Below are 27,001 nucleotides of genomic sequence, written 5' to 3'. Positions count from 1 at the left end.
ATAACCAGGGTCTGGAATATTTGTAGTATAACTAAGCTGAACTTTAAAACTACTATATTAGACCAACATGATTTAAAAGGGAATAGTGCAATCTCGAATAGATGAAATGCAAATTCATGTATTTCACAGCATGCAATCTCGCTGCTATTCCATGCACCAAGGTTAAAATTCGCTCTTTCTCATTTTTGCTGGAGCTATTTACCAGGAAAACAACATCTGCTTCTAGACAACCTGCATACATATATATATCTGCACACTGAGGCTGCAATCCTTTGTATCGTTTCTGCCCACATAGACCCACTTCTGGGGCTGGCATTCGCGCATCCTGCCACAGCAGCTGATCCTCCACCACCATCCTTCAGAGAGGATGCTCATTCTCCCTTTTGCCACTTTCACAGTGTTTACACAGCTCAGGAAAAAAACAGAAAAGAGGAAGTCTCTTTCACACAGAGATGTGTTTATACCTTGCACTGTGCTTCTTCTGAGACACACCACAGGCCACTTCCTTTTATTCCTGCTTTGATTTGATTAGGAATAGTAGGATATCTTCAGAGACACCCCTTAGCCAACAGACAGCTCAGGTACAACCACCATTCCAATCTATCTCCTCAGGTAAAATATGATGCATTTGTGGAGACTGAGAGCAAGTCAGAGCAACTGCTGTAAAAGGCCAGCCCAACTGAGCTTCCTCTCCAATTTTCCATTTGTTAACTTCTGCAAGGTACAATGTTTCATGACACAGTCAATTCTGATACTTCATACGATATTGGGGCCTTGCTCTCCTTCCCTTCCCTGGGCCATTTGTAGGCTCAACAGTCCCCACCAGAAGCAAGATGCTCTCATCCCTGTCAAAAGGCACAACCTGCAACTGAGAATATGAGCATCATCTTTTAAGAGACTGATTCTTCACTGTCACAAGCTGCTCACATCCTCTGACCTAAAGAGAGCTCTTCTATCAATCTACCCATGTTAGAGCTTTGCAGGAGTAATCCCACTGCAGCTTCCTAAAAGAAACAAAATACACATTGATTTCTTCTTCTTCTTAATGCCCCTGACTGATAATATACTGGAAAGTTCTTAAGTGTCCTACCAAAATTAAGGCAGTGATTAGAGTCCCAAAGACTCACAGGCTAGAAGGAGAATGGGGTTTAACTGGCAGGTTAGCTTTAGACTCATATTCAAGAAAAGACTGAGGACTTGGTCAGGACTGCTGCTTCTATGGGGAAAGGATAATAAGGGGATGTAGTTCATCTCAAAAACTAGCAGAATGGACTGTGTATAAAAACACTGCATAAGGCTGAGGTTACAACAATGGAAAGGAGGAGCAAGGGCCAGCAGTTCTTAAAGGTGTTGTCTCTGAGAAGTGGGTGTTATGATACTACTCCTCTCCTCTCTGCAAGCAAGAGCAAGTTTGTCCTGGCTTCCTCCTGAGTTTGTGTTGTTTTGCAAAGCAGCAGGAATATGCGAGCACTTGGTGAGATTGCAGCCTTAAGCTTTAAAATGAAAATAAATTAAAAAACAAACCCCCTTCCAAATTTACAAAAGCCTTCCTGCTCCCACATGCTGTACAATACATTCAACAATGGTCTCAGTTTGAGATTTCTGAATACTGATGCTTTATCCTAATAAAAATTAAATTCTTCCCTTTGTCTACTCTTATTAGAAGTACCATTCTCAAATAAATACATTTAACACTGTAGTTAATTTTGTGCAGCATACCTAGTTCTAGTAGTGCAACTTTCTATTCTTCCTTTAGTCTTTCTTTTGTGTTTATAAAAATTGCTACATAAGCAAATGTGTTTAAGCAAAAGCATTCTCAAGGAGTTGTGTAATGTTTTTCTTTTACAGATCACCGAGTACCTGTAAACCTACTCTACATTAAAAGCTTCTTAAGAACAAGAGAAATGTATAAAGAATTTAAAAAACGGCTTAGAAAAATATCCTTTTCACCATTTTCTTTAGAGTGGTCTTTTAAAAGACCAATTAAACTTGCTTTTAAAAAAGGTTTAAAAAGAGACTTAAGTTCTCCCTTATAATGCAGTTTCAACTCAAAAAAGTATCCATACATACATTACTGGGGAAAAATCTCAGTATAAAGTCTGTAGTATAAAGGAAAAAGGTAGATTGGTACATTTAGGGACCATCACAAGATCAGAGCCCTTGAAGTGCTGCCAGTAGCTGTATAGGTGCTCAGGTATCTTCTTGCTTGCTCAGTCATAATAAGCTGATCTTCAGTCTTCCCATAAACAACAGCTTCCCATTCACAATTGGCCTGCAACACATGGTCCAGGTAACAGTTACTTTCAAGTCACATCAAACTTTTTTGTTTATAAGCGAAATATGGAATCCAATTGTGGCTGCCTCACAGGAAAAGTAACTTCTCCTGGCATGACAGAATTTCAGCTTCCTCTTCTCTTTCCTGCAGCCCCACCCCCACCCCGAAAATTTGCTCCATAGGGTTGGGGGACCCTCTGGAGAAGATATAGGGAGGGTATGGGCACAAAGAAGGGAAAGTCCATTTTATGACAGTGTCCTCACAACCAAACCTTAAAATAAAATGTATCATTTAACGATAAGAATTCAACATTTCTCAGTTTCACTAAGTGGCCCTAAGACATGATCCTATTCTCAGCCTCAGCCCCCTCATCTGGAATGTGGGAATAATCACACCAGCAGACTTTACAGTTCAATATAAACACATTACTCCAAATACAGAAAGATCTGTTTGATGGCACCAAGCTTTTTTGAAAAGTTTCTTTTTTACAAAATGGCACAAGCCTTTGTAGAAGCAACTCACTTCAGATGCTGAGCAGTTCCATGAAATAGGTTGTCACCTATGAAAGCTTATGCTATTTTAAAATAAAAAGTTTTTAAATTGTCAGCCGCAAGGTGCCATTAAACAGATTCCTCTATTATTATTATTTTTAAAAAAGGTTTCATACTATATAAACAAACATGACTGAAAATGTCTGTGAACCACTTTTCACACTTGGCGCTCCAGCCAGGTGGAGGTACAACTGCCATCTCCAGAGGACTCTTATAAAGGGAGGCATTGAACACCAGTATCCATCTCCACTCTTTGTAATTTACTTATGCACTGGAGCTGAAGGGGAGGGCTGGATGTGAATATGGGAGGCATCTGAATTACTCTTAACTGTCTTGCCCATGTTTTTCTGCAATGTGGTTCTAGTGCACCATTATCATTGCACTATGCAGGCTACTGAAACCTCAGCAGTGCTGTTCCAAGTCTACACAGAGGGCATGGCACTAATATCAACATGGGTACTACTGGACTTAAAATGAAATCTTCATATTTGCATTGAATATTTCAATACCAATGCATCATATTTCAATACCAACGCATCATATTTGCATTGGTAAATATTGAATTTAGTCGTAATGGATGCATCGTGAGAATCTTGCAGAAAATAAGCTGCATCAAGAACCCTCAATTCCTTATTTATATCTAAGCTGCTAAATACAAACAGAAAGGAAAGAATGTAAAAAGTAATCTTCCAAATAGCATATAGCTAAACTAAATAAAGCAGAATATTAAGATGCATTGAATACAGACCTGGAAGGTTTTTTCTGTTTTGACATTTTTTGAAGTGCAAGTATTCTGCTTTTTCTTCATTGCTACATTCAGCTTTGTTGAACTGGAATCCTGTTTCTCTGGAGTCCTACTGCCTCTATTGTCATGTATTTCCAATAATGGAATCATCAGGAGTGATGTAGTATATATATTTTCTGACTAGATTTACAAAGAAAAAAAAAGTTTAAATCAAATAATTGAAGAATAAAACTGACATACAGAACTCTCCCCATTTACATTCAAAGGCATCACGTGTTCAAGTGAAATTGTGGGCCACTTCTGAGTTCAGTGCAATATGTGCATGCGTGGTCACATACTTATCAGACGTTCCTAAAACGATCACTGTAATACGAACAATAAGGCCCAGTAGGTTCATCCCTATTTAGCAACCTTATAAAAGTGGCATACTTTGAAATAACCAGCATTTGATGATATGACTTCAATAGGCTGTATCATCTTAATTCCAATAATTCTAGCTTGAAATATTTTATGGATCCAGATAAATGTGTTCTTGTATCACTAACACAAAGACCTTTCTAGAATAAAAGCGGCCTATAAATAATAATATTAAAAATGTTCCATTACAAAATGAGACAAGACTGCTGTTTTTCTTGCCATTTAAAATCTAAATTTGGTAGTATTATTTTTAAAGCCAGTGTCATGTTTGGTTGTGCTACTTGTCAACAGAGAAGATTTCAAATAACTATGACTTACAGAAACAAATTAGTGTACATTCTACCTTAAATATGTGCATATTTTAATTCATGCTGCTCACCTGTACATCTGGAACACTGTCTTCTGTGAAAAACTGGGCACCAAGCTCTTCTTTTTCCCAAGGATCCAAAACTAATGACTTCCTGACTTTCTTCACAGAAGGATTCTAGGAGCAACATTTTAAAGAAAGAAAAGCAACTACAATCGTTTCCATAATCCTTGCAATGCTAGAATACTATGTATTTTTAAACTGTTATACAGCTCCACATTTCACAGAAATCACTAAGCAGTTTACAAGTATCACAAGTAGATTAAAAAGTGAAAAATTCCACATTTTATAACAGCACAGAAATAAAACATTAATATTAAACCAAAATAAAATTAATGACTAATAGCAATTCCAAATTACAGAAATACAATTGACAACTAGCCAAATATACAAGTATGTATTTACAGGTAGCAACAGCTCTCTCACTTCTGCTATCTCCCCAACCTAAGCTTGCAACATAAAGTGGGGCAAAATTACACACTCCCTGCCCCCATGCAAAATTACACACTTCTCTGCTCCCAATCATTTCTCCCTCCAATAATACCCATAAAAAACAACAAGGGTGGGTGGTGCCCTCACCCTCTTTGTAAAGGAGCTTTGAAAAAGGGTAATGTAATTTACCTCTAGTTTGCAGCCCTTGTAGAAAGAATCCTCTTCTTCCTTGAAGAAGATATCTGTTCCAGTTTCCTCCTTTAAAACTTCTCTGATATCTTCTTCCAGATAGGCAAGGGGTTGTGACTAATCAAACAGGTAAAATACATCAAGCAGAAGGCAAGTCGGGAGATGATTTCTCCTAAATATCATAGCACTAGGTACACTACTTTAAAAAAAAAACATTTAATCCCAATGCACAAGTAATTCAACTGTAGTATTATTTAATTTATGGAATATCCAGAAGCAATCCAGCACAACACTATGGAAAGAGATGAGGACATTAACAACCAATCAAACCATGCTTCTCTATATATCTATATATTAGTACAAAGGATTACCATTAAACTTTCAAAGGAAGAAAAAACTGGTTTGAAGCAAAGTAACATTGCCTATCATAGCATAGTCTTATATTTAAATAGAAGTCCCACTCTAATAATGATAATGTGATTTCTTACCCACCCTCCATTAGAGGAGTTACAGCAATTTAAAACTTAATATTTAAAACAATTTAAAATCAATTACATTAAAAAATGGGTCCTGAGCTGTGTATGTGTGTATGTGTATCCAAGGCAATGTGAACCAAAAGTTACGTAAAAGGAATATGAACCAAAATTCTACATACCACAATTTTCAGAGGACCATATTTTTTTTCCTGAGCAGCTAAAGCATTCTTAAATGGAGTAGGGGTCCTTGGTGTTGTACCTAGCAGCGATCTTCTAATAGTAGGTGTCCTAAAACTTTCCAAAAACCAAAGTGTGTTACTATTTAGATAGTCAAAATCAGTCATTTTAAGTAAAGGATTCTTGGAGAGTGAATCCACTCCCCCACTTTCCTTTGATGGTATTTGCAAAGTAATTCTTTAGCACATCTAGGTTTGTTTTTGTTTTTAATTCATATCTAAAAGCCATTTAAAATCAATCATATACTTACCCTGCATTTTCTTTTTGATCTTTGGGTGTTACTTCTTTATTATGTAAAGGTGTGGTAATAAGAACCTTCTGGCCACAAATTGGAGTTGATGTAAAGGCAGGATTTTCAATGTTAAACTGCTCATTTCCAGAACAGGTGTTGAAGAACTGCACATAAAACAAGAACACAAATTGTTCCATGTAAATTGAGCAGTTTTGCTTTTATTACTCTGCTCCATACACACAATTATGAGCTGTCCAACTTGTAGCAAGACAAATTCTCATCCAGCATCATGATATTATGAAGATTTCATAAGAATGATTCTCTACCCTTAGGTCAGAGAAGAACAATGGGCTGTACCCAGGTATGTTTTACACAGTGTAGAACTATCACTGGATACAAGCCAATCAGTTAATATCAACAACATCATTAAATAACTAAATAAATTTCTATACCACCCTTCATCCGAGGATCACATTGCTGTCTTTGCAACTAATGAAAACTACCTTTCATTCTACTTTGAGCTTTTGCTGAACTTTTGGAGCAATCATTCTAATATTTTCAGTGATTTTCTGTAAAATTGTTGGCTTAAAGCTGTGTTGGATTTACGCCATTCAGATAACACTGGAAACAATACTAATTTGTATGGAAGAGCTGCAAGCCATTTATAGAGCCAATCTCAATTCCTGACATGACACAATCCAAGACAGGTCTGAGTCACTTATAGTTAAAAAGTGCAGAACCAATCTACCGAGCAGGGAAGAGCTGCATACTTAACTACACAATTGTTACAAGTGAATGAATAGCGTAAAATCATCTTTTATTGATTTATAGGATTTAGTAGACAACCCTGCCTAACCTATTCAATAAAAGCAAGTTTAATTACATTAATTTTATTTACCTGGGAAGGAGAAAAGGGTAGTGTTTTCACTGGTGTTTGTTTTAGTGCAAAACTGGAACCATTGCTACATGAACCATCGTTCTGTTCATTGACTGATGGTGACAGTCCAGTTCTAGTTTTCTTCTTCTTGCGCAAAATAGTTGGAGGAGTACTGAACTTGGCTGTAGTTGGAGATGCTGACTCTTCGTCGTCACTTGATTTTTTGCCATCTAGTACAACACTTACATTAAACTGGCACTCCATGGCCCCATCATTGTGCTGAATCCGCATTAGTTTTACTGGAGCTTGACTGACAGGGGACGTAGCCGCATCAGAGAGGTCAAAGCTGGTGACATCACTCCATGCTACAGGATCCTACAAGGGGGAGAAAGAAACGTTGTGCCATGTGTTTATTGGAATAAACAGAATGATTTATTTCAACAGAATTGGACTGGTGGGATCAGTTGCTTAACTATGTACCGTCATTCTAGCACAAAATGACTAAATTTAACTCTAGTCCTTACGTGCATGTCTTTTTAGTTTGAATTCAGTCTCCTAATTTTCTCTCATCTTATTCCAGAATGTTAATTCCTAATTCTGCATTGTTTTTCTTTACAAGAACCAATAAAGCAGCTAATAGTGAAACACTATTATTATGTAGCACTTGCAATACATAGAACAAATGCTATATATTGTGCTAATGTTAATATTGTTTGTTTGTTTCTCTTTTGCATATTATGAAAAATAACTGTTTATTAAAGGCTGGAAATAAGATGATTCAGACTTACAGACTCAATGAGTTCTAGTGTCTCTGCAAATTCTGGAATAGTCTGTAGAGATGACAAAACCGCATTTGCCTCCACAGCCAAATATTTGGTAGGAGAGTTCTGCTGAGCTGTTGCAGCCTGGGTTTCATCCAGATTATAGAAGTCATTCGTTTGTTCCCCAAGGCCATTTAGGGCATTTGTCATACTATCTTCCATGATGAAGCCTCCAGACCAGTTGGAAAAATTTCCAGCTTGCTAAGAATACAAAAAGTGTTGCTTTTTATTGATATTAAACATGAAAGATGACTAACATAAATTACTTTTAGGCAACCTAGGTCCCACCTGCACTGTCCACTTAAAGCAGTATCACCTCAATTTAAACAGTCATTGCTTCACCCAAAGAATCCTGGGAACTGTAGTTTGTTTCTTTTAGTGTTGTGAGTCCCCAATTCCCCTCTCAGAACTACTATTCCCAGAGTTCCCTGGGAAGAAGGTCTGATAATTAAACCACGCTGACTGGCATTTAGGCTATAGTTCAAGCATGCTGGGATTCTAAGGGAAACACATTCCATATGCAAAGAAAGAGCCAATGGCAGAAATAGCACAGAAGCTACAGTTGCGCATGCAGCTCCCTTCCTGCAACATTTCCTTTGCCCTCCATAATTTAGCAATAAAAGGTATGGAAAGCACCAAATCTTTCTTCTAAAAACTCTAAGATAGTTGTCCTAAGTAGCACATTATGTCATTCAAGCTGTCTCAACTGCCCCTCCCTCTTGTCCCACTGTCCCAGTTGTGCAGGGAAAACCAACAGTTTTCCCTCAAGGATTCCTGTATAAGCAAAGGAGAATAGGGAAGCAGAATACACATATGAAACAAATCAGAATCATAAAGTTTGTTCATTAATTTGTTTCAATTATGCACAGTAAAAGATCATTAGCCATCATGACATCATGATATTTACAGAAAAGGTTCTTACAGATGAGACTCTCTTTCTCCTGATTTCATTCTCAGCCGACATAAGTAACAGCTCAAGTTCCTTAATTTTTTTCTCTTTGTCAGGATCATCATCAAATGGCTGATACATTGAAGAAAAAACAACACCAAAGGACAAGGTGTTATGTTTAGGGCATATTACTGAGAATGGCAACATATTTGCTGTTATAATTTTCTGCAAACTCAATTAAACTTTGATAAGTTCTCATTTAAAACATGGATTGCCTGTGCTCGCTTCGGCAGCACATGTACTAGGGTTGGAGTGATACAGAGAAGATTAGCATGGCCCCTGCGCAAGGATGACATGCAGGTTCGTGAAGCGTTCCATATATATATATATATATAAATGGATTGCCAACACAGAGCCCACAGGTTCACATGCACCCAGAGGCCTTCCCTGGTGCCCATAAGTTCCACCCCCAGTGTCCCTCCTGACTGCTTTTCAAGATTAGTTGCAACATAGGAGAAATTCTGAAGGGTCACAGGCTCACAGCTGGGGATCATTATTCCACCACCCCATGCCAAAAGAACTCCTCACAGTACAAGTAGTCTTCAGAGAAGCCCTCTGTTGGCTACAGTAAGAGGTTTTTGAAGCTTAATTACAATGGAGGAGAGGTGATTGTGGGTTGCAGCTAGGGAGGAAAGGATTGTTGTTTTCCTGCCCAGCTGCAACTCTCCAAAACTGCAGGACCTGAGCATAGGAGCACTCTCCTCTCCAGTGGTTTCCAGCAACTGGTATTCAGAATAGTTTGTTTTAAACTGCAGTATTATTTAATATGATGTGCTAGCCAGGCCACTGTAGGTCACACAATCTCTATCTGCCCCCCCCCCCAAGAAAATAGGGAACACCTTATAACCTTTGAAACTAATCTTATAGACACATTTTTCGTCTGCACAGAATTCGTCTCAAAATGCTCTCCTAGAGGTCACATTATATACAAGCCATTATTCACTTTAATGGAACTGCTGCTCAACACAATCCTTGTGATAAAGTCCTTAAACAAAAACATTTGCATGCTATCTGCCAAATATTTTCATAAAAAGCTTAAAAATTCATCATTATAGACAGAACTTACCTGAATGAAATTTGAAGAAGTTGTGACATGGTCAATGCAGTTGCCTTCTGTTGAAACATACTGATATCCTGGGATCTAACAAATCAGAACAGTTCTTTATACACTGATTTTATACACTTTATACACATTTTTCAATTTCAGCATATTTTTAAAATTTGACACATACTGATATCCTGGGATCTAACAAATCAGAACAGTTCTTTATACACTTTTATACTTTATACACTGATTTTATACACTTTATACACATTTTTCAATTTCAGCATATTTTTAAAATTTGACACATACTTCTTTTCAAAAACTGATCAATTTGAGACAAATGAGGAACTCTCAGGTTATTAAATTATAAAAGAAAATTTATCCGCCGTATCACTTTCATTACAATATCCATTTATCACACTTTTAATTTATCAGTATCACTTGAAGACAAGAGCTCATTTTCTGAGTTTTAAAAAAGGCTTATTGAGGGGGTAAACATTGGATTTTTAAATAAAAATTCTGAAGATATTTCCTCAACAATTTTTTTTAACAGCAATAGTTTCTTTGTGATATAAGTTTTAACGGAGTGAGTAACCTTGGTAGGGTTAGCAAGATGCAATGCACATGCTCTTAGATGGAACTGAGTATCTTGACACATCTCAGTCTAAATTAGCTGCCTAGTAGCTTTCAATGTTTTGATATTTAAAGCCCTAAACAACTTGGGACCAGGATACATGCTGTAGCAGACAGCCTCCCTTGGCATAAACCAAGCCCATCTTTTTTGTAAACTGCCTTAATGTTTTTTTCTACAATCAAGCAGTATATTAATTTTATGAAATAAATATATTTCACAAAGTTTTCACAAGGAGAAGTGGGCCTTCTCAGCAACAGTGCACACCTCAGGAATATCCTCCTTTGGGCCATTCATGAGGCAAAGACAGTAATAATTTTTAAATACCTCTTAAGAACTAACATTTACTCAAATTTCCTGGACTCCAACTAACTCCCCAACCTCTGTTTTGTACCCTGCCCAATTTGTAATACATAGTTTTGTTATTCTTCATCTATTTTTGGAAACATTACTCAGTGTCAATTATTATGATGGTTCTTACAGCTTGTTTTTTTAAAAAAGGTAAAGGACCCCTGACAGTTAAGTCCAGTCGTGGACGACTCTGGGGTTGCGGCGCTCATCTCTTTTTATTTATTTATTTATTTACGGCTATTAGCCCATAAAATATGTACAAATGTAAAAGCACAGAAACATAAAAACCAATACATCTAACAACAGAAGGGGAACACCACGATGTAAGGGTGGGTCATTGAGCAGTGACAAATAACAGCTTGGGGCCCGGAAAGATCCAAGGGACGGTTCACAGAAGAAGGAGAACTGGAGACGAGATCCGTCATGCACTCTCATCATAACTGTCCGATTAGTTTTTGTTGTTAATGTTGTTTTTTGGTGGTTTTTGTGTGTGAGATAACCGCATTCAGGAATCTCGCCACCTGCAGAGTTACAGAAGGATCTGTATCCTGCAAAAGCAGTGCGGCATGTGACTCAACAGGCCTGCCAACCAAGCGCAGTAAAGCAGGACCCAGGAATTTAGTCCTGGCTAGATGGTTCTTACACAAACCACTCCAATTTTTATTATATCCATCAGTATTCATCCATCACTATGCATTTTAATAAATAAATGAAACAGAAAACGTCTATACCAGAAAAAGAGGGAATTTCAGCAGATTAGCTTGTCATGCCAGCTTCATCTAGTGAAATCCCTTGCTATACATAACTATGAAAGGTACAGGAGCATTGCCTTATTTTTCACCTGGCTAGCCATAACCCTCAGCCAAATTTCTAAAGTCCTTTGCAGAAGACTAATCTCTTCGAAGACCAAGAATGAAGAGAGAGCAGGAGAGGCGGTGTAGAGGGGGATGTGAAAAGAGAAAGGGCTGCTGGGAGAAATAAAAACAGTGGTCCTACTCACCACTGGAGAGAATGCAGCCCTTGATAGAAAAAAGTTACCCATCCATTTTAATATATGCTTCCCACCCCCCCTTTTTAAATAAAAAATGTGGACACACACAAAAGGTACTGAAGAACTTACATGTGCCTGCACTGGTATGTAAAACTGATTTGGGGTATGAAGATGGTCTGTAGATGCACAAGTTTTGTGCGGCAGTTTTGACGAACAAGGTCGCTCAGTCTTGATTCCATCTTGTAAATATCCTTCTTGTTCTACTTTTCTTCGCATAGTGGAGTTCCAATGATTTTTGATAGAATTGTCAGTCCTAAATAAATCATGGGACAGATCCAGCCAAAGTCAAGCAATATAAAGTATCATGTATTCAACTGATGAGAGTTAATAACCTGCTTAACTCTTATTGAAATGAATTAAAACATGAACACTATTTAACTTTGGCTGTGTTGTGCCCAAAATGTAGAAATTATGTAGTAACATATTGCATTGACCTGAGAGCTTAGCTACATCAAGATAGAAACAATGAGAGAAATAATGTATTGAGAAGGAAGGTTACCTTTCAATACTTCTCTAAATTAAAAGGGGAAATTTCAAATATTTCTAAAACAGTACAATATTTCTTTTTCATAATAATAGAAAGGGACAGGGGATCTAAGAGGATTCTTCCTAACAGAAACTTGCACAAGTAGAATTTAAAAATGTTTCTCTTCCTCCTTTGGATTCCACCCAAGTATTAATTTCTTTGTTATTTGAATCATAGCCATCTGGAGGAAGTAATCTGTATTACTTTAACTGCTCTGAATATAGCATTAACAACTATTTGATTCAGATTTTAAAATAACTCAAAATGCAAGATAAATTGCAGAGCAGAAAAGAACAAAAGAGGAAAGGTATGCTATATGATAAGCAGGACATTTGTAATTACTTAATCAACAAATCCTGCAAAATCCACCGCAAGATAATCCATTTCTTGGATATTTCTTCCTAGTTCACCCTTTAGAAATAAATTTTTACACTATCAATTCCTTCTGTTCTGATTCTGGGGAGCACTTACACAGCTTAGCTCTGTAACATTCTTGGCATGGCAGGGGTTAATGGGAGAGGGGAAATAGATGTTGCAATATCAGGCAACATCAAGGGTGCTTGAAGAAACTAAAGGAGTTCAGTAGACTGCTGCCTGGTTACTTGAGCCAGAAGGCCACAGGGCATCTAATATACCAAACTCCCTTCTTTCCTTTTCTAAGCCTCAGTGGTTACTGGTTGATGTAATCATGCCTGCCCAGAAACACATGCAAGGAAGGACCGCGCTCCTACAAACATACACACACACACACACACACCAAATTTGTGCTGCTCTACAAGTTTAAGAGAAATCTATGGAGATCAGTTGGGGACACTGGGTGCTTAGCAGGATTGGCCAGGCAGAGGGACATCTATTGCTAGGGCGCAGCCTACTGCACAAAAACATTGAGTTAAGACATGGCATAGAGAAGGGTGGAGCTTCTTTGAACATGCTAATCTGGGAGTGGGGGGAGGCCAGTGCCAATTATTTTGGAATAGGTTTCAGAAACCTAGAAATAACAGTGTGATTTTACCTTCCAGGAAGCAACTTTGCAATTTCAGCCCATCGATTTCCCAAGCGTTTGTGAGCTTCATAGATGATTCTGTCCTCCTCCTCAGTCCATGAAGATTTCTTTACCTCAGGATTAAGGTGATTATGCCATCGTTCTCGACATTGCTTCCCTATTCTTCCTTTTAAGTGCTTTGCAATCAAAGACCAGCGCTTTGGACCATATTTCTGAACAAGCTCAATAACCTGGAACACAAATTGAACAGCAACAGTATGCAACTGATTACTATATAAGAAAACAATAGCCATATTCATGATAAAGAATTAGAGAATCTCAATTACATTTATTTAGGTTATTTGTACTTGAAAAAATAGTACTACTGAAGTAGTACAAGATTGTGTCAAGCAAAATGATAAACAGTTATATTTCAAAAGTTCCAAAAGACAGAGTGACACTGACTTTTTAAATAAAAAACTGTACAGCATCCAACCAATGAGAAAGAAAATGCATTTTGGAAAACAGTCTGAAATATATCACTCTTCCTTTCCACATACTGTGTGGCCAAGTACAGGGTGAAATGAGAAAGCTTTTAACATGTAAGAAAAACAAATCAATTGTTACATTTTAACACATCATAGTTAAATACATGACAATGTTATGAAAAACTGATAGCATTATCCTATGGGAAATGAAATCAATTTGGGAAAATATTCAAGCAATTTAATTTATATTTTGGTTTTCATCCAAGTAAACTCTTAAGAGCACAACAATGGGACTGTGAACCCCATCCTTCAATTGAGTCGGCCAAAAGGTAAAAGCAGTAAGGTAAAAGCAGGGTAGTGCACTCTTGGGCAATCCTACTGTGCTTTCAGAAACATAATTAATAATCAATAAAAATATAGGTCACTTACCCTCTGATCCTCTTCCTTAGTCCAGGGGCCTTTAATAAGTTCTGGATTCAGGACTTTTTGCCAACGGTGCTGGCACTGAAAATCGGAACGATTCTACAGAAGAATGAAAAAAAATCACTGTATAATTCCAACTGAAGACTCCATAAGGCTCCACTATACACGCAGAGATTCCATTAGGAGCTTTGTTGTTGACTTCAGTGTGGGAGACATCTTGGCACATGCAGTGGAGATGCATGTGTGGCTTTTGAACTCTTGTATGTAAAATAAGAAAAATCTCATTGAAATAATTTCTACTTACTTGTAGATGACTAGCAATAAATGTCCAGTCACTTGTACCATGCTGTTCTACTAGCTTCTTCAGCTTTTCATCCTGTTAATACAGTTTTAAAAAAACTTATAAATAGACACATGACATTAGATCTAAACATAAAGAAAAGCCATGACCTGGTTAAGGCTCACCTCATCACGCGTCCATTTTACTCTGTTACATATCTTCTTCGTTCCTTTTTGTTGTGGTACTTCATAGTCATGATCTGCATAGTGAAGGTCATCATCATCTTCCTCACTGCAAAGTGCAAGCTAATATTAAGTTAACATTGACAGTGAAACCAGGCTTACACAACAGCTCGAGAAACCTTTTTTAAAAAATAACAAATCATCAACCGAAGGCCCAATTCCAATTGTGGAACAGCAGCATGAGGGAAGGACAGTTCTCCTTCATCGTTTTCCCATTGATACCCCCTGCACTGCTTTCAGTTAAGAAAAAGATGTAGGGCATCCAAGCAAAAGATTCAAATATTCCATTTAGGCAGGATCCAATACGGTCCTGAGATTAATGTCCTGGGTTTCTCAACTTAGTATCATTTGTTTTATATAAGATCTGTCTTGTTGAAGAAGGGTGACTACATAAGAACTTGTTAAATTTTTATTGGAAAACCACAAACGTAACTAACAAGCGTCCAGATTGCATTAAAGGTGGCCCTGTGTATAGGGAAACACACCATGCATTTTTCTATGTTAAATTTATTTCTATACAAGAATATTGTGCAGCAAATAGCATTAAGCTGGGAACTCATGATGAAATAAAAGAAATAGGAAGAAGATTGTCATCACCCTTGTACCTCCTTGATGTCTGTGCGCCATCTACTGGACAAAAAAAGCTAATTTCAAAACTATTGGGTGTTTACATGAAAAAAAATTGCCCATATTTGTATCACACTTTTTTCCTTCCATAAAGAGAACAGGAACAATTAAAGAACAGGAAAAAACCCTCTGGCTTCTCACCTCCACCCCTTTACAATATCTATTTGTGACACAATATTAATATATGTAAATGCCCTATTTAGACAAACATGTTTCAGCAGCTGCTTCCCTTCAGCCTTTCTAATAAATGTGCAGAAATAAATATTTTACAAATTTCCAATACATATGAGGTGTAAGGTTACCAAGAAGCTATGCTTTTTAAATTACAGACAACAAGTGTACTACTGGTACATGATAGTCCCTGGATAGCTGGCTGGTTTGGTGGCACTGGATACTTTAAAGCCAGTCTAGACAGATATATGTGCACACATGCATGTGTAAAGGATTGTGGTAAAAGCAGACACAGGAACAGAGAGAAGGGGGCTTACAACTATATTGGGATAATAAAAAGCAACACTATCTCTGAAGCATACTCTTTCCACATTTCTTCTGCCTTCATCTAACTTAGGCTTTGAGTGTTTATGGAGACAAACACCTGTAGTTTATAGGTTGCTTAACCCATGATGTAATCATGAATGTCAGCATAACTTTCAGTCACCAAAGGGTTTCCTTTTCTACATTGCTGGATGCCTTCCTTGGTGTGACACTTGTTAGAGAATCCACACAAGAGGAAGTGAAGCAACTGTTCCTAAACAGTATTGAAGAAATCCTATTCTTCCTAAAGATACTTCCCTGTAAGGAATGCACTGATTTCCCCAGTGTAGAAAACAGTAACACTACTTTGAGGAAGCTGGTACTAGTGTCATGATGCAACGTCACAAACCACTGTATAAATTCAAGTGAGACAAATAAGTTATCCCATGTAAACTTTTTAGGAACAGTGTTCCCATGTACTGTAATATAATACACACACACACACACAATGCATACATTTCACATACACAACAGTCTTCTTTTTCTGAGGCCCTTATGAGATATGCTTAGTTTCCTATGTGTATATGATGAGCATGTACATGAGACTTCTCTCAAGATGTCATTCTTCAGGGAACTTAGCTCAGCTAGTATTTCCTTCTTTACTGTAGAAAGCAGTCACACTATTTTAAATTCTCTTTCTTCATTGAGAGAATGAGTAATTCAAAGTAGTCCCTAGAAATGTGGCTATTATTTGAATTCACAGTATTTCCAAGTTAAACACAGAATATGATTTGCAAACAAGTTCTAAACAGTGGGTTGTATTCAACAGGGTGCTAAACAAAATGTTCCACCAACACAAAAGATATTTTCCTTGCACAACACAATGTTCTCCTCCCCATGTGCCCTCTCAAATATGTTTTATGGTGGTGGTGTTCCTCCAGAGCGGATTTGGGGGTGGTGTGGAGTGCACATAGGGAGAGGAAAAGGGGCGAAATCTCACTGCAAAAGCACAACTATTTAGTTGAATGCTACCCCATGGTTTCAACATTAAAAACAAACCTTAGAAAGAACATTACTGCTCTGCTTTGTAAAGGGGTATGGCAGGGTTGAGCCTTGCACATACAGTAATAAATCTTATGTTATATACATTGAAAGCTAGGAGACGACTCAGATGTTTAGGATAGCAGTTGGGCAGTTCTTGATGCTTCATTTGTCTTGTTTTTCTGCTAAAAAAAATAAAAGTTTTGACAAAACAAAGAACAATAAATACTGCTTAACACTACATTTGAACCAGGCCATGATATCCCATTTTAAGCCATGTTCACATTCAAAAAGTCATTCACATTAGACTTAGTTTGTCCATTTTTACTTGGACATAAGTCCCACTGATTTCAAAAATGGCTTACTTCCAAATAATTGGGCATAAGATAGTTGGCTAGCATTTCCAGAGTTGCAAATAAAACTAATAAACATAGAATTAAAATTGAGCCCACAAGTGTGTGCATGTGAACACATGAGAGAAAAGTAACAGACTGCCAATTCAAACTAAACAAAAAAAAAAAATCCAGTTTCAATCATTTTTAATATTCTAATGAATGTAAAAAGGCAGTTTTATGAATGTCAAAGCCATTAGCACACTACCCAAACTGCATTTGTAAGACCCATTGTTAACTTTAATCTGATAGATAAGTAATTCCACAATAGTTCTTCTATTCTCTATCCTGGATACCTAGTTTGATACTGTACATAAACTATCTACACCAGAATGAAATCATTACACATTCTTGTTTTGAGATGTATGTTAATTCTATGATCACACAGGGTGTAAATTTCAGAGTGATTTGTTGTAGAAATATGAAAAAAAAAAACACTGTACATGTCTTTATATGCAGGCAACACTCTCTCTCTTGTCAGGTCCTTAAGGTCAACATGGACATTGCTTTCCTCCCCGTTGCAGCCCCCCCCCCAACAACAATAATTAGCTTTCTGATTTAGTAACAGCTGTACAATCTACTATTCTCATACAGAGGAAGGATAAAAAAAAGAAAAAACCACTGTATCGACACTACAGTAAATAAGCGACAGAGGGAATTACCAGGATAAGAGGACATGAATTACCAATATGAAAGGCTCTTTTGTCACTGTTATGTGACTCGATGCCAAAACACAAAAACAAAGAAAATAGGGTGGAGCCCAGAGGGCAGTATAAATTTCCAAAGGGGAAGAAATCCGAGTGTTGGAATAGTGCTGTAGCTGGGGAGAACCAAGTGAAAAGATTACTACTGAATATCCGAGAATCAAGTGAAAAGATTACCACTGAATACACAAGATTCTGTGTCCCCTTGTGCTCTGTGAATAATATTAATGTTGTCGGGAGGCGGGGACCTTAATTGGCATGGGCAAGACGCACTCAGGTCGAGGCGCTGGGGCGCAAGAGTGAATGGACCAAAGGATCCGATGGTCTGGGCACGTGGAAACGGCAGCGAGGATCTCGTGAGGCGAGGGGATCTGTGGAGACGGCCGGAGGGCTGTCAGGAGCCCCCTGTTCCAGCGGATAGGCAGGGCTCAGGTTCCCCAAAGGTCCCGGGCAGCAGGCAGGGCGCTGGAGATGGCTTGGGGAGGGGGCGATCGGGAGGGTCTGCGGGGGCCACTCACCTGCGCGGCCTCTTCGCCATCCTTGGCGCGCACCATAAGGAAGGCGAGAAGAAGGGAGCGCGGCTGTCACCACCGGCCAAGGCGCGCAGCCCCCAGGGGGCGGGGAGGGGGGCGCGGCTGCCTTTCAGCCCCGGCCGCGCCTCGCCCCCCGCATGGGGGACATGGCCTTACGCCCAGCGAAAGGGGTGGCAAGCCGGGCTCCAAGTCCCCGCCTGGGGCCTCGCTCGGCTGTCACGGCTCGGAGCTCCTCCGGCAGGGCTGCTTTCCCCCAGGCGCCGCCGCCTCCACCCTCGCTGGCTCCTTTTTCTCCTTTTTTTTTGTCCCTGCCGCCGAATCTCGCGCCCAGCCTCTTTCCAGAGCCGCCGTTTGAATCTGCGCACGCGGACTGCTACGCCATTGGCTGCTCCAGAAAGCACGCGACCAAGCAGGGGGGCTGGTGCGAAGGAGGAGGGGGAACGGCCAGTAAGGAGAGAAAGGTGGCGGGATATGGAAAGGAGCCGGAGGAGGGGCCGAGGGCGGGCTAAGGCGCAAGGCATGCTGGGGGAGGGAGTCCTTTCGCCTTCAAGGGCTTGTGAGGGGATAAAACAACCGAAACGAAAACGGCCCGTTTTTAAGGGCAGTAGCCAAAGGCAGCTCACGGACGGGCAAAATACCCTCTGCGATATGTACTAAGTCAGCCTGTTGTGCCGCTTTCCTTTCCCCACACGTTAAAAGTAGCGAGAATCCGTATACAAGACTGGGCACTCGTGAATTCGCCTTTCTCGGGGAGAAAAATCTATATTAATTAACGACAATACAATTGCCTTTTAAAACAAACAAACGCGGCATTAAGAAAAGGAATGAATAGCAACACTGTGAAGAGATTTTATACCTGTGAGAGAAGCGGGGGGAAACAAAAGCTAGGTCTCCTTCGAGCCGGAATCGAACCAGCGACCTAAGGATCTCCGTGTGGAGTAGCGCCTCTACAGTCCTCCGCTCTACCAGCTGAGCTATCGAAGGGACGTTGAGTTTGCTGCTTCTGTTTTCTGTATACAAAGTTTCAGTGCAACTGCTGGAGGGAAAAACTGCGCTGGCTAACGCATTTCCAGCTCTTCATTGGCATTTATCACTGTGTTTATATATTATTAACGGCCGCGTATGTAAACAATTTAAGATTAAGAGAGGGGTTTTTTTTTAGGCTGGTTCTGACGGCAATAGATATAACCATGCTACTGGCCAATAGTTCTATAATATCTCTAAAAAGTCATTTCTGTAATCGACAGTAAATGTGCCTTAGGGGAAGGGCCACCTGAGCTCAGCCGATGCGTTTTTTGATGTACTCTCTGCTGCAGTGAGAAGCAAAAAGCAAGCGCCTGTAACATCCACCCCCCCCAAAATGTTCTATTAGTTTTGGGGGTACTTAACTACAAAAATTATCTTCCTTCAATTAGCTTTAAAGTACTGTATGTTTATTTTTCAACTTCAACTTCAATGTCATTTGCGCCAGGTAGCTAGTTCACTTCAAATACAACCAACGCTAGAAGCACTATAGAAATTATTGTATAAATTACAATAAAATAAAGCTGTAAGGGGTAAACTGGATGGCTTCTTATTTTATTTTAATTTAATATTTTTAAAGATAAAATAATGGATATTCCAAAATGAATTATGCTTACAAAGATAGGAACTGCTACAAAACAGAAAACTTATTAAAAGTAAAATCTGTGACACATCTGTTGTGTTACATAGTGCGCTGCCAGTACTCAGAATGTGACTTTTCGACCTTTGGCTTGTGCAAATGCAGAGAGATGAGGGTTTTGAGCAATGCCGTTCTTTGATGGATGGGATAACAAGGGATGGGAGCCTCTCATCCGCCATGGATCACATTCTGATGTGCTTCAGTTGTGAGAAGCTGCAACTCACTGCTGGCAACTGTACCTTGAAGTGCCAGGATAATTCGTAGTGCTACCCAGACATTCAGGAAAACACAAATGGAGATGATGTTGGCAAGTCATATGCACAGGATGTGACCTTGGTACAATGTGGTGCCCTTCCATGTCAACCTTTCCTTTTTTTTGCGGGAAATTCCCTTATTCCAGTGCCATTTCCTGCTGCTTCCCACTGCTATCCCGGATTGTTAGATATCCCGTAGACTGTCCCTGGGACAGGTGAGGCTGCTGATCCCTTATTTTCAAATCTGAAAGTTGACAGCTATGTGCCCTTCTGGGCCCATTATCTGAATCTGAAATCAAATCATGGTAGTTGTTGAAGCAAGGCTCCTTCTTCCAGCTGACAACAAGCCATTGTTTTCAGGACTCCTCTTCCCTGTTTTCCTCAACTGTTTTCCTGCATAACTCAGGAGCTTCAACATAACTCAGTTCTCCTGCGCCAGTTTTATTGTCCACTGAGGCTGCCATGGTAACCTTTGCTCCCTCTCCTATATTCTAGAGGCCCTTTCCCTTCCAATCATAGCCTCCACGTCTGCTCTTCCTCTTCCTATCTAGGTATGACTGTATTTTTAGATCTGTTCTGAACTTCCTATCTCCATGTGTGTGTGCCTGTGCCTCTCTGATTCTCCCTGTTCAGCTGCACAAAGCTGAGGCCTAGTCTGCCAAGTGAGCCCATTTGGAAAGAATGAGCTAGTGTCATGGGTGTAGCCAAGGAGAGACAGGGAGGGGCAGCTGCCCCCCATCAATAAAAATCAATAAAAAATACATAGCTGAGGTTCTGCCCCCCCCCCCCGAAACAAAAGCCTGCCCCCCCAACAAAAATCCTAGCTACCCCTATGGCTAGTGTGCCTTCTCACTCTCATGCCCTCTGTGCTTGCTCCTTTCTGAATGTATGTTGTGGGTGTATCAGTTTAGTTGTGATTTTATTTAGCTAATTTTCTCACACTGCTATACACAATACATATGTACTGTTGCTGACCTGGATTCACAGAATTGTAGGGCTGGAAGGGACTCCAATATCGTTTAGTCCATCTCTCTGCAATACAGGAATATGTAGTTGGCCCATATAAGCATTGAACCCATGACCCTGGCATTATCAGCACCATGCAATGGAACTAACAGCCGTTGAAGTGTTAAATGTGTCTGTCTATTTTGATTCATGTCAATGTGCAATAAACAACCCCGTTTTTAAGACCTATATGAATTTACATTTCTTATTAGATCTGCCATGATGCACTACTGCCACTGTCCAAAAGTTCACAAGAGTTCTATAACAGGTGTCTACTGAGGAAGCTTGCTTACAGGATGTTAGAAGTGTTTGAATACTGAATCATTCAAAATGCTTTTCAATAAGTGTTTGCAGCTTTGTGCGAAGACTCGATAACTACATTTTTCTGATCTAGCAATATTTCAACTACATTTTTTTTAATCTAGCAATATTTTAATTCTACATTTCCAACAACTGAGTCATCCATTTAGTGGAGGAACTGCAGCTGTTTAAAGTCTGCTGACTACAGATAAGGCTGTACTATGTTGCTCAATAAGCTGAAAGTTTCTAGTTGAGGTCAAAATATTTTGAATATGGAACAGGATGCATTTTGTGAAGTTCTATTCCATTGCCTTTAAAAAACAAAAAACAAAACAAAACCCTATTTTAACAGGATAGCTTGCAGTACAGTACACATATAAGCCTGCCGGGGAAACAGCTATACAGCCTCAGATGGATATTGTAACTCATTAATTATGACCATTTCTATTTTTGAACATTTCATGCAGACTCATGAGTTACATGTTCCATAAATAGGGTGGAGGAGTTTCCAGTATGGTCAGCTGAGAGGGGCACGAGGATGACAAGATGTTATTTAAACCACTAACCTATGGAAAGGCCTCAGCAAGTAAGCGTGAGGTGGGGAAATATCAACACTCTCAAGCCTTTCAGATGGAATTGGTAGCCAGTTTGTGCCAATGGAGAAATCACTGCACTAGTCATAGAGATTCAACTAACTCAAGCAAACTACAACTCCCTGTATGTTGCAACATTCAAAGGTGTTCCCTAACAAGGCTGCGGCTCCAAGAAGCAGATTCTAGTACCTATAGAAAGGGGAAATTCATCCTGACATTCTGGCAACAAGACCTAACTCATTGTAGGTAGGCAGGGACAGCCATCAATATGTGCTGCGAGGGGCAGTTGTCTGCTCTCCATTCTTGCCAATGCTGCAAGAACCATTCTGGGCTCCTCACATGGCATTCTACATGCCTTTCTGTGGCTATGCTTGCCAAACATAGGATTATGTTCACGTTGCAATGAATAAGGCACTGCAGCCCAACTCAACCAACTGAATTGGATGCCCAGCTGACATCCACAAAACACTTCAGCTGCAGCATTGGGCAGAATTCTGTTACAGTGGTACCTTGGGTTACATACACTACAGGTTACATATGCTTCAGGTTACAGACTCCACTAACCCAGAAATAGTACCTCGGATTAAGAACTTTGCTTCAGGATGAGAACAGAAATCGTGTTCTTGCAGCGCGGCGGCAGCAGGAGGCCCCATTAGCTAAAGTGGTGCTTCAGGTTAAGAACAGTTTCAGGTTAAGAACAGACCTCCGGAATGAATTAAGTACTTTACCCGAGGTACCACTGTATCTTCAAGGAGACTGAAGCACAACTCTAAGTGCAGCCATCCACATTCACTTGGAACACATCACCCAAATGCAGCACCACATGACATTTGTAGATTCAACTCCCCAATGATTACACCCATGCAATTCTAGACAAGCTGTCAACAGCTTACTGTACTTACTAGCAGCTAAGAGCAGGCTGGGATAGGGGGGTGGGGGGAGTTTTCCAGGCTTGTAGTCATGTGTTCCATATCATGACATTTATGATTATCTACTTATGTCCCCCAGCAGATTTTGATTATTCTCTGTATTATTATTATTATTATTATTATTATTAAACTAGGTAATCTTTTAGAATGGTTTTCATTATACATTAGTACTTGACTAGTCCTAATTGAAAATGTTTTGATATATATTTATAGCTAAGCAAAGATTAACAACTCTGAATTAATGCATTTTCTTCCAAATAAGGATCAGGAAGTGAACCAGGAAGTGACCTATACAGAGAATGAGACAGTTCTATACAATTTATTTTGTATCCTTCTGTTTCATCCACTCCATTCTATCTCACCTGGTTGGCAGTTCCTTCTGTGGCAGCATGTCATTCTCGCATTGAGCTGTTTGGGGGGGGGGTTGGGGGTAGCAGCTGCCCTGCTTAGGGATTTCCCCTACCAGTTCGTTTCACTGTTATTGTTTGTGCCTGCCTCAAGGTTGCCCCTTACGTCTGCTGGTACCTCTCACGTAGTTTGAGTGGTGCGGTTTTGTTTCAGCTACATGCACAGGAGGACTCCAAACAGTGTTGCTATAGATACTTGTAAAACACTTGTCCTTCAAAGAAAGAAAACAACACTATACACCCTTTTCATTAATCTGCTTTTCACATAGGCACCTAGGCTGTTCTGCACACCCCTTTTAACTCAGGGTGGGAAAACTGTGACATGGAGAGGCCTTGTGATGGGGTGCTGCTGCTCACCTGATCTACAGTGCTTACTTACTGTTGCTTGCTGTGAAGTAGAGAGGCCAGGAGATGGCAATGTCCATACAGGGGAAACATACCTGTTGGAGCGCTCCACTGGTGCACTTGCACTTCACTGATTTCACGGATTCCTTGCCCCTTTAGGTTGCACTATCAGCTGCACCACATGCACCCAGAGAATCAGGTGAACAGTGGCACACCACCATGCCATCTGCTACTGTCAGTGACCCTTCAAGTGTTGGTCTCCAGTGCTCATCAGCCGTAGCCAGCATGGCCAATGGTTAGGAACGAGGGAAACCAGTCCAGCAACTTCTGAAGGGCCACAGGTTCCTCATACAGCTTTAGCTCATGAACTAGCCATTCCGCCTTGACCCTTTGCCCACATCCTGTAATCCAGAAAATCTCCTGGAGGTATGCTTCTCTGAAGTGAAGCAAATTTAAGACTAGCCAGGTATTAATGGATACAGTCTGTAAGTTCCCCATGCAAATTTCTGGGAGGACGAGAGTACAAACCCGATAAATATTTCGAAGCAGAATCTCCACAGTCTCTTTCCCACCTCTTAATTCACTAGTCTGAAAAATAGGTGCCATCAGCCTTATTTACATTTGCTCTTCTGCTTGCAATCCTGTGATATAATCATTAAAACATACTGGCTACACCAACATTTGACCTCTCATGTGGTCAATAAAAAATAAAATTAAAATTCCAGAAGTCGCAAGCACTCAAGGTATGGGAAGTGATGAATCGCATCTAACTCTACAGAATTTACTCCCACTATAAATTAGGCAGGCACTATCCCCAGTATGTTCTGGATGCCTGGTTAAAATATTTTAGTCCAGGCCTTTGCACCGTTAATGCTGTTTTTTGCAGTTTTAATATCAGATGTGTAATGTAGGTTTTTAATATTTTGTATGCTTTCATTTTGTTAAGCTGCTTTGGGACCCAGATGGCGACAAATGAAATATGATTTAAAAAAATTAATTCATGGACACAATTATGGAAGCACAGCTTGCAGATCTGTTCAGGTGAAAACCTGGGTTGCTGCTCACGTGTGGCTCACTTCCACCCAGCCATAGCAGCTAGCTCTGACAAAAGACAGAAAAAGCTGGCCTTTGCCCACAGTACTAATAACAATAATGTTGGTATAGAAATTAGGAAAAAGTTGTTTAGCTTATGTTTTTAATATAGCAATCAAAGAAAATCCCAAATACTGTACAATAAAGTGTAATATAGTACACTGTTATAATACACTATTGATACAATACAGATTAAAAAAAAAAAAAATTAGTACAGCAATCACAAATAAAATCTGAGTGTGCTGAACAGCCAGCATTGTGAACATGGTATCTTTGCTATTCTAATTGTATTCAATTTGTAAAGCACTTGCTGTTTTCAAAGGTTTCCTAAATATATACAGTACTAATGCTTATTTATACATTTTTTTTTACTCAATTACTTCCAAAAGTGCACTATTTCTCTTCCTGGCAATAACCTTCATTAAAATAAAATCTAAAAATACGAATCACTGTTCAGTCTTTTAACTTTACTACAATCATAGGGGCAAAGTTGGAATGCTGCCTTAAAGTATTTTAAATGCAACACTTTAAAATACTATGGGATATTCACAAGTATATATTGAACAAAGCTTTTTGCTGGAATGTCAGTCCCCAAACTGAGGTTGTGACAGTCTGATTAGCATCCAGCATGTCAAACTGACCCAAAGAAAAAGTAGCTTAGATCTGAATTCTAAGCATACACATAATTGAGTTCCACTAGAATTGGTGGAAATCGGGGATAATTCACACACATTGGACTTATATGAAATCTAGGTGGGTTGCATGGGCACAGGGAAGAGCAGTCATCAAAGTCCTCCACTATGCAGATATACTCAAATTTGTCCCTTCAGAAAAAAGCCCTTTTGGTTTTGGAAAATACAGTACATCCTTTCTATAACAGTTAGTATACAGCTGCAGCAATGGTCTATTGTAATCTTTACTAAAGCAGAGAATAGACGTCATGTCTGGACCATAAACACAGCAACTAAATACTGCCCCTATAACAAGTCAATTTCAACTGAAAATGTAGATTATTTAAAGCTAAATGAGAGGAACACATTATATAAGCAAAGAAGGGGAAAGATCAAATATTATTTTTAAAAATCAGAAACTTTTGTTACACCTTGCTACTTTATTTTTAGCTGGGTAGAAGTATACTACAACAAACATTCAAAAGTGAAATTAAGTGAGCAAGCCATTTTTTCAGTTGTGAAATAATTACGGTAAGTTTTTAAAGCTGAAATATCCAAGGGTTGACTCTCGAGAGAAATATAGAACAGTAATGTAGTAAGTGCACCTTGTATACCCACTAAAATACTACTAATGGAAAGCAAATCAGTATGCAGCAATTCCAGAAATTTCTAGAATGCACTTTCTTCATTCTTCTTCTCTGATTGTACAGAATTTACTCCCTCCTAAGTAAACCAGTGTATTGGTGCTGCTGTGCTACTACTGTATTCCCACTTCCCATTCATATTTTTATATATACATTAAACTTGCTGTTCAAGAACAAGCTTTTTTGACCGACTTAACAGTGTTTGAAAGAAAACCATGGCCTTTCAACTGTCAAATTTTAGACCCACACACATAAGAAAGCCTGACGGTTGGTGAATAATAAGAGACAGAATTTTGAAATGTCTAAAGGAAATGCACTTCAGGCATCCCCTTGCCACATCTGAGGTTTTCCATAAATTCATTTTATAGAGGACTCTCAATCACTCGCTGAAGCTGCAATCCTATAACTAGTTGCATGTGCTTAAGCTCACTAAGTGAAATATATCACGTTAGTGGCAACTATGTGTCATCAAAGTGAATGAGACCACCATTTATTTGTGCACATTAATCCCATTAACTTTGATGGAGATAAGTCTACATTGCACACTTGCAACATAAAAAATTAAATGTTAATGCTTCCCCAACATACAGCTACAGCATATTTTTTCCATAACACTCCTAAGCCAGGATGGGAAAACCTGTGGCCTTCCATGAATATTGGCCATGCTGGCTGGGGTGGATTAAGTTGAATGGCATCTAGAAGGTCACAGGTTTCTCAGCCCTGTCCTAATCCTTTACTAT

The 27,001-nt window shown here is 39.3% G+C and overlaps 1 protein-coding gene across 5 annotated transcripts; it reads right to left on the bottom strand.

Annotated features, from left to right (window-relative positions):
* Positions 1-321: 321 nt before the first annotated feature.
* Positions 322-18,819, bottom strand: MYBL1 (MYB proto-oncogene like 1). 5 transcript variants are annotated; one of them, XM_081873755.1, is made up of 17 exons: positions 18,344-18,819; positions 16,748-16,914; positions 14,531-14,636; positions 14,370-14,441; positions 14,072-14,164; positions 13,185-13,405; positions 11,716-11,899; positions 9,635-9,709; positions 8,542-8,640; positions 7,587-7,820; positions 6,820-7,173; positions 5,940-6,085; positions 5,632-5,740; positions 4,977-5,093; positions 4,368-4,472; positions 3,575-3,751; positions 322-2,272 (listed from the first exon to the last, which is right to left on the bottom strand). In XM_081873755.1, the coding sequence occupies exons 2-17, from the start codon at positions 16,807-16,809 to the stop codon at positions 2,144-2,146; spliced, it is 2,283 nt and encodes a 760-aa protein (XP_081729881.1). In that variant the 5' UTR covers positions 16,810-16,914; positions 18,344-18,819; the 3' UTR covers positions 322-2,143. The 5 variants fall into 5 exon arrangements, with proteins under 5 accessions (XP_081729881.1, XP_081729879.1, XP_081729880.1 ...); XM_081873753.1 differs by having other exon boundaries at positions 5,632-5,746; positions 18,344-18,814; XM_081873754.1 differs by having other exon boundaries at positions 5,632-5,746; positions 16,748-16,911; positions 18,344-18,814.
* Positions 18,820-27,001: the final 8,182 nt, after the last annotated feature.

The sequence above is a fragment of the Podarcis erhardii genome (genome assembly GCF_964252035.2).
Source record: "Podarcis erhardii genome assembly, chromosome: 8".
Taxonomy (NCBI): Eukaryota; Metazoa; Chordata; class Lepidosauria; order Squamata; family Lacertidae; genus Podarcis; species Podarcis erhardii.
Note: the sequence above shows the minus strand (reverse complement) of the source record. Positions and strands in the feature narration are given on the sequence as shown.

What these genes read in the sequence shown, in the direction of transcription:
- MYBL1 (XM_081873753.1), bottom strand. Translation starts at nt 16,809, where the DNA reads ATGTGCAAGGCTCAACCCTGCCATACCCCTTTACAAAGCAGAGCAGTA. An exon ending in TAAAATGGACGCGTGATGAG is followed by an intron (nt 14,442 to 14,530) that starts GTGAGCCTTAAC and finishes CTGTATTAACAG; the next exon opens with GATGAAAAGCTGAAGAAGCT. An exon ending in CACTAGAACTCATTGAGTCT is followed by an intron (nt 7,174 to 7,586) that starts GTAAGTCTGAAT and finishes TCCCCCTTGTAG; the next exon opens with GATCCTGTAGCATGGAGTGA.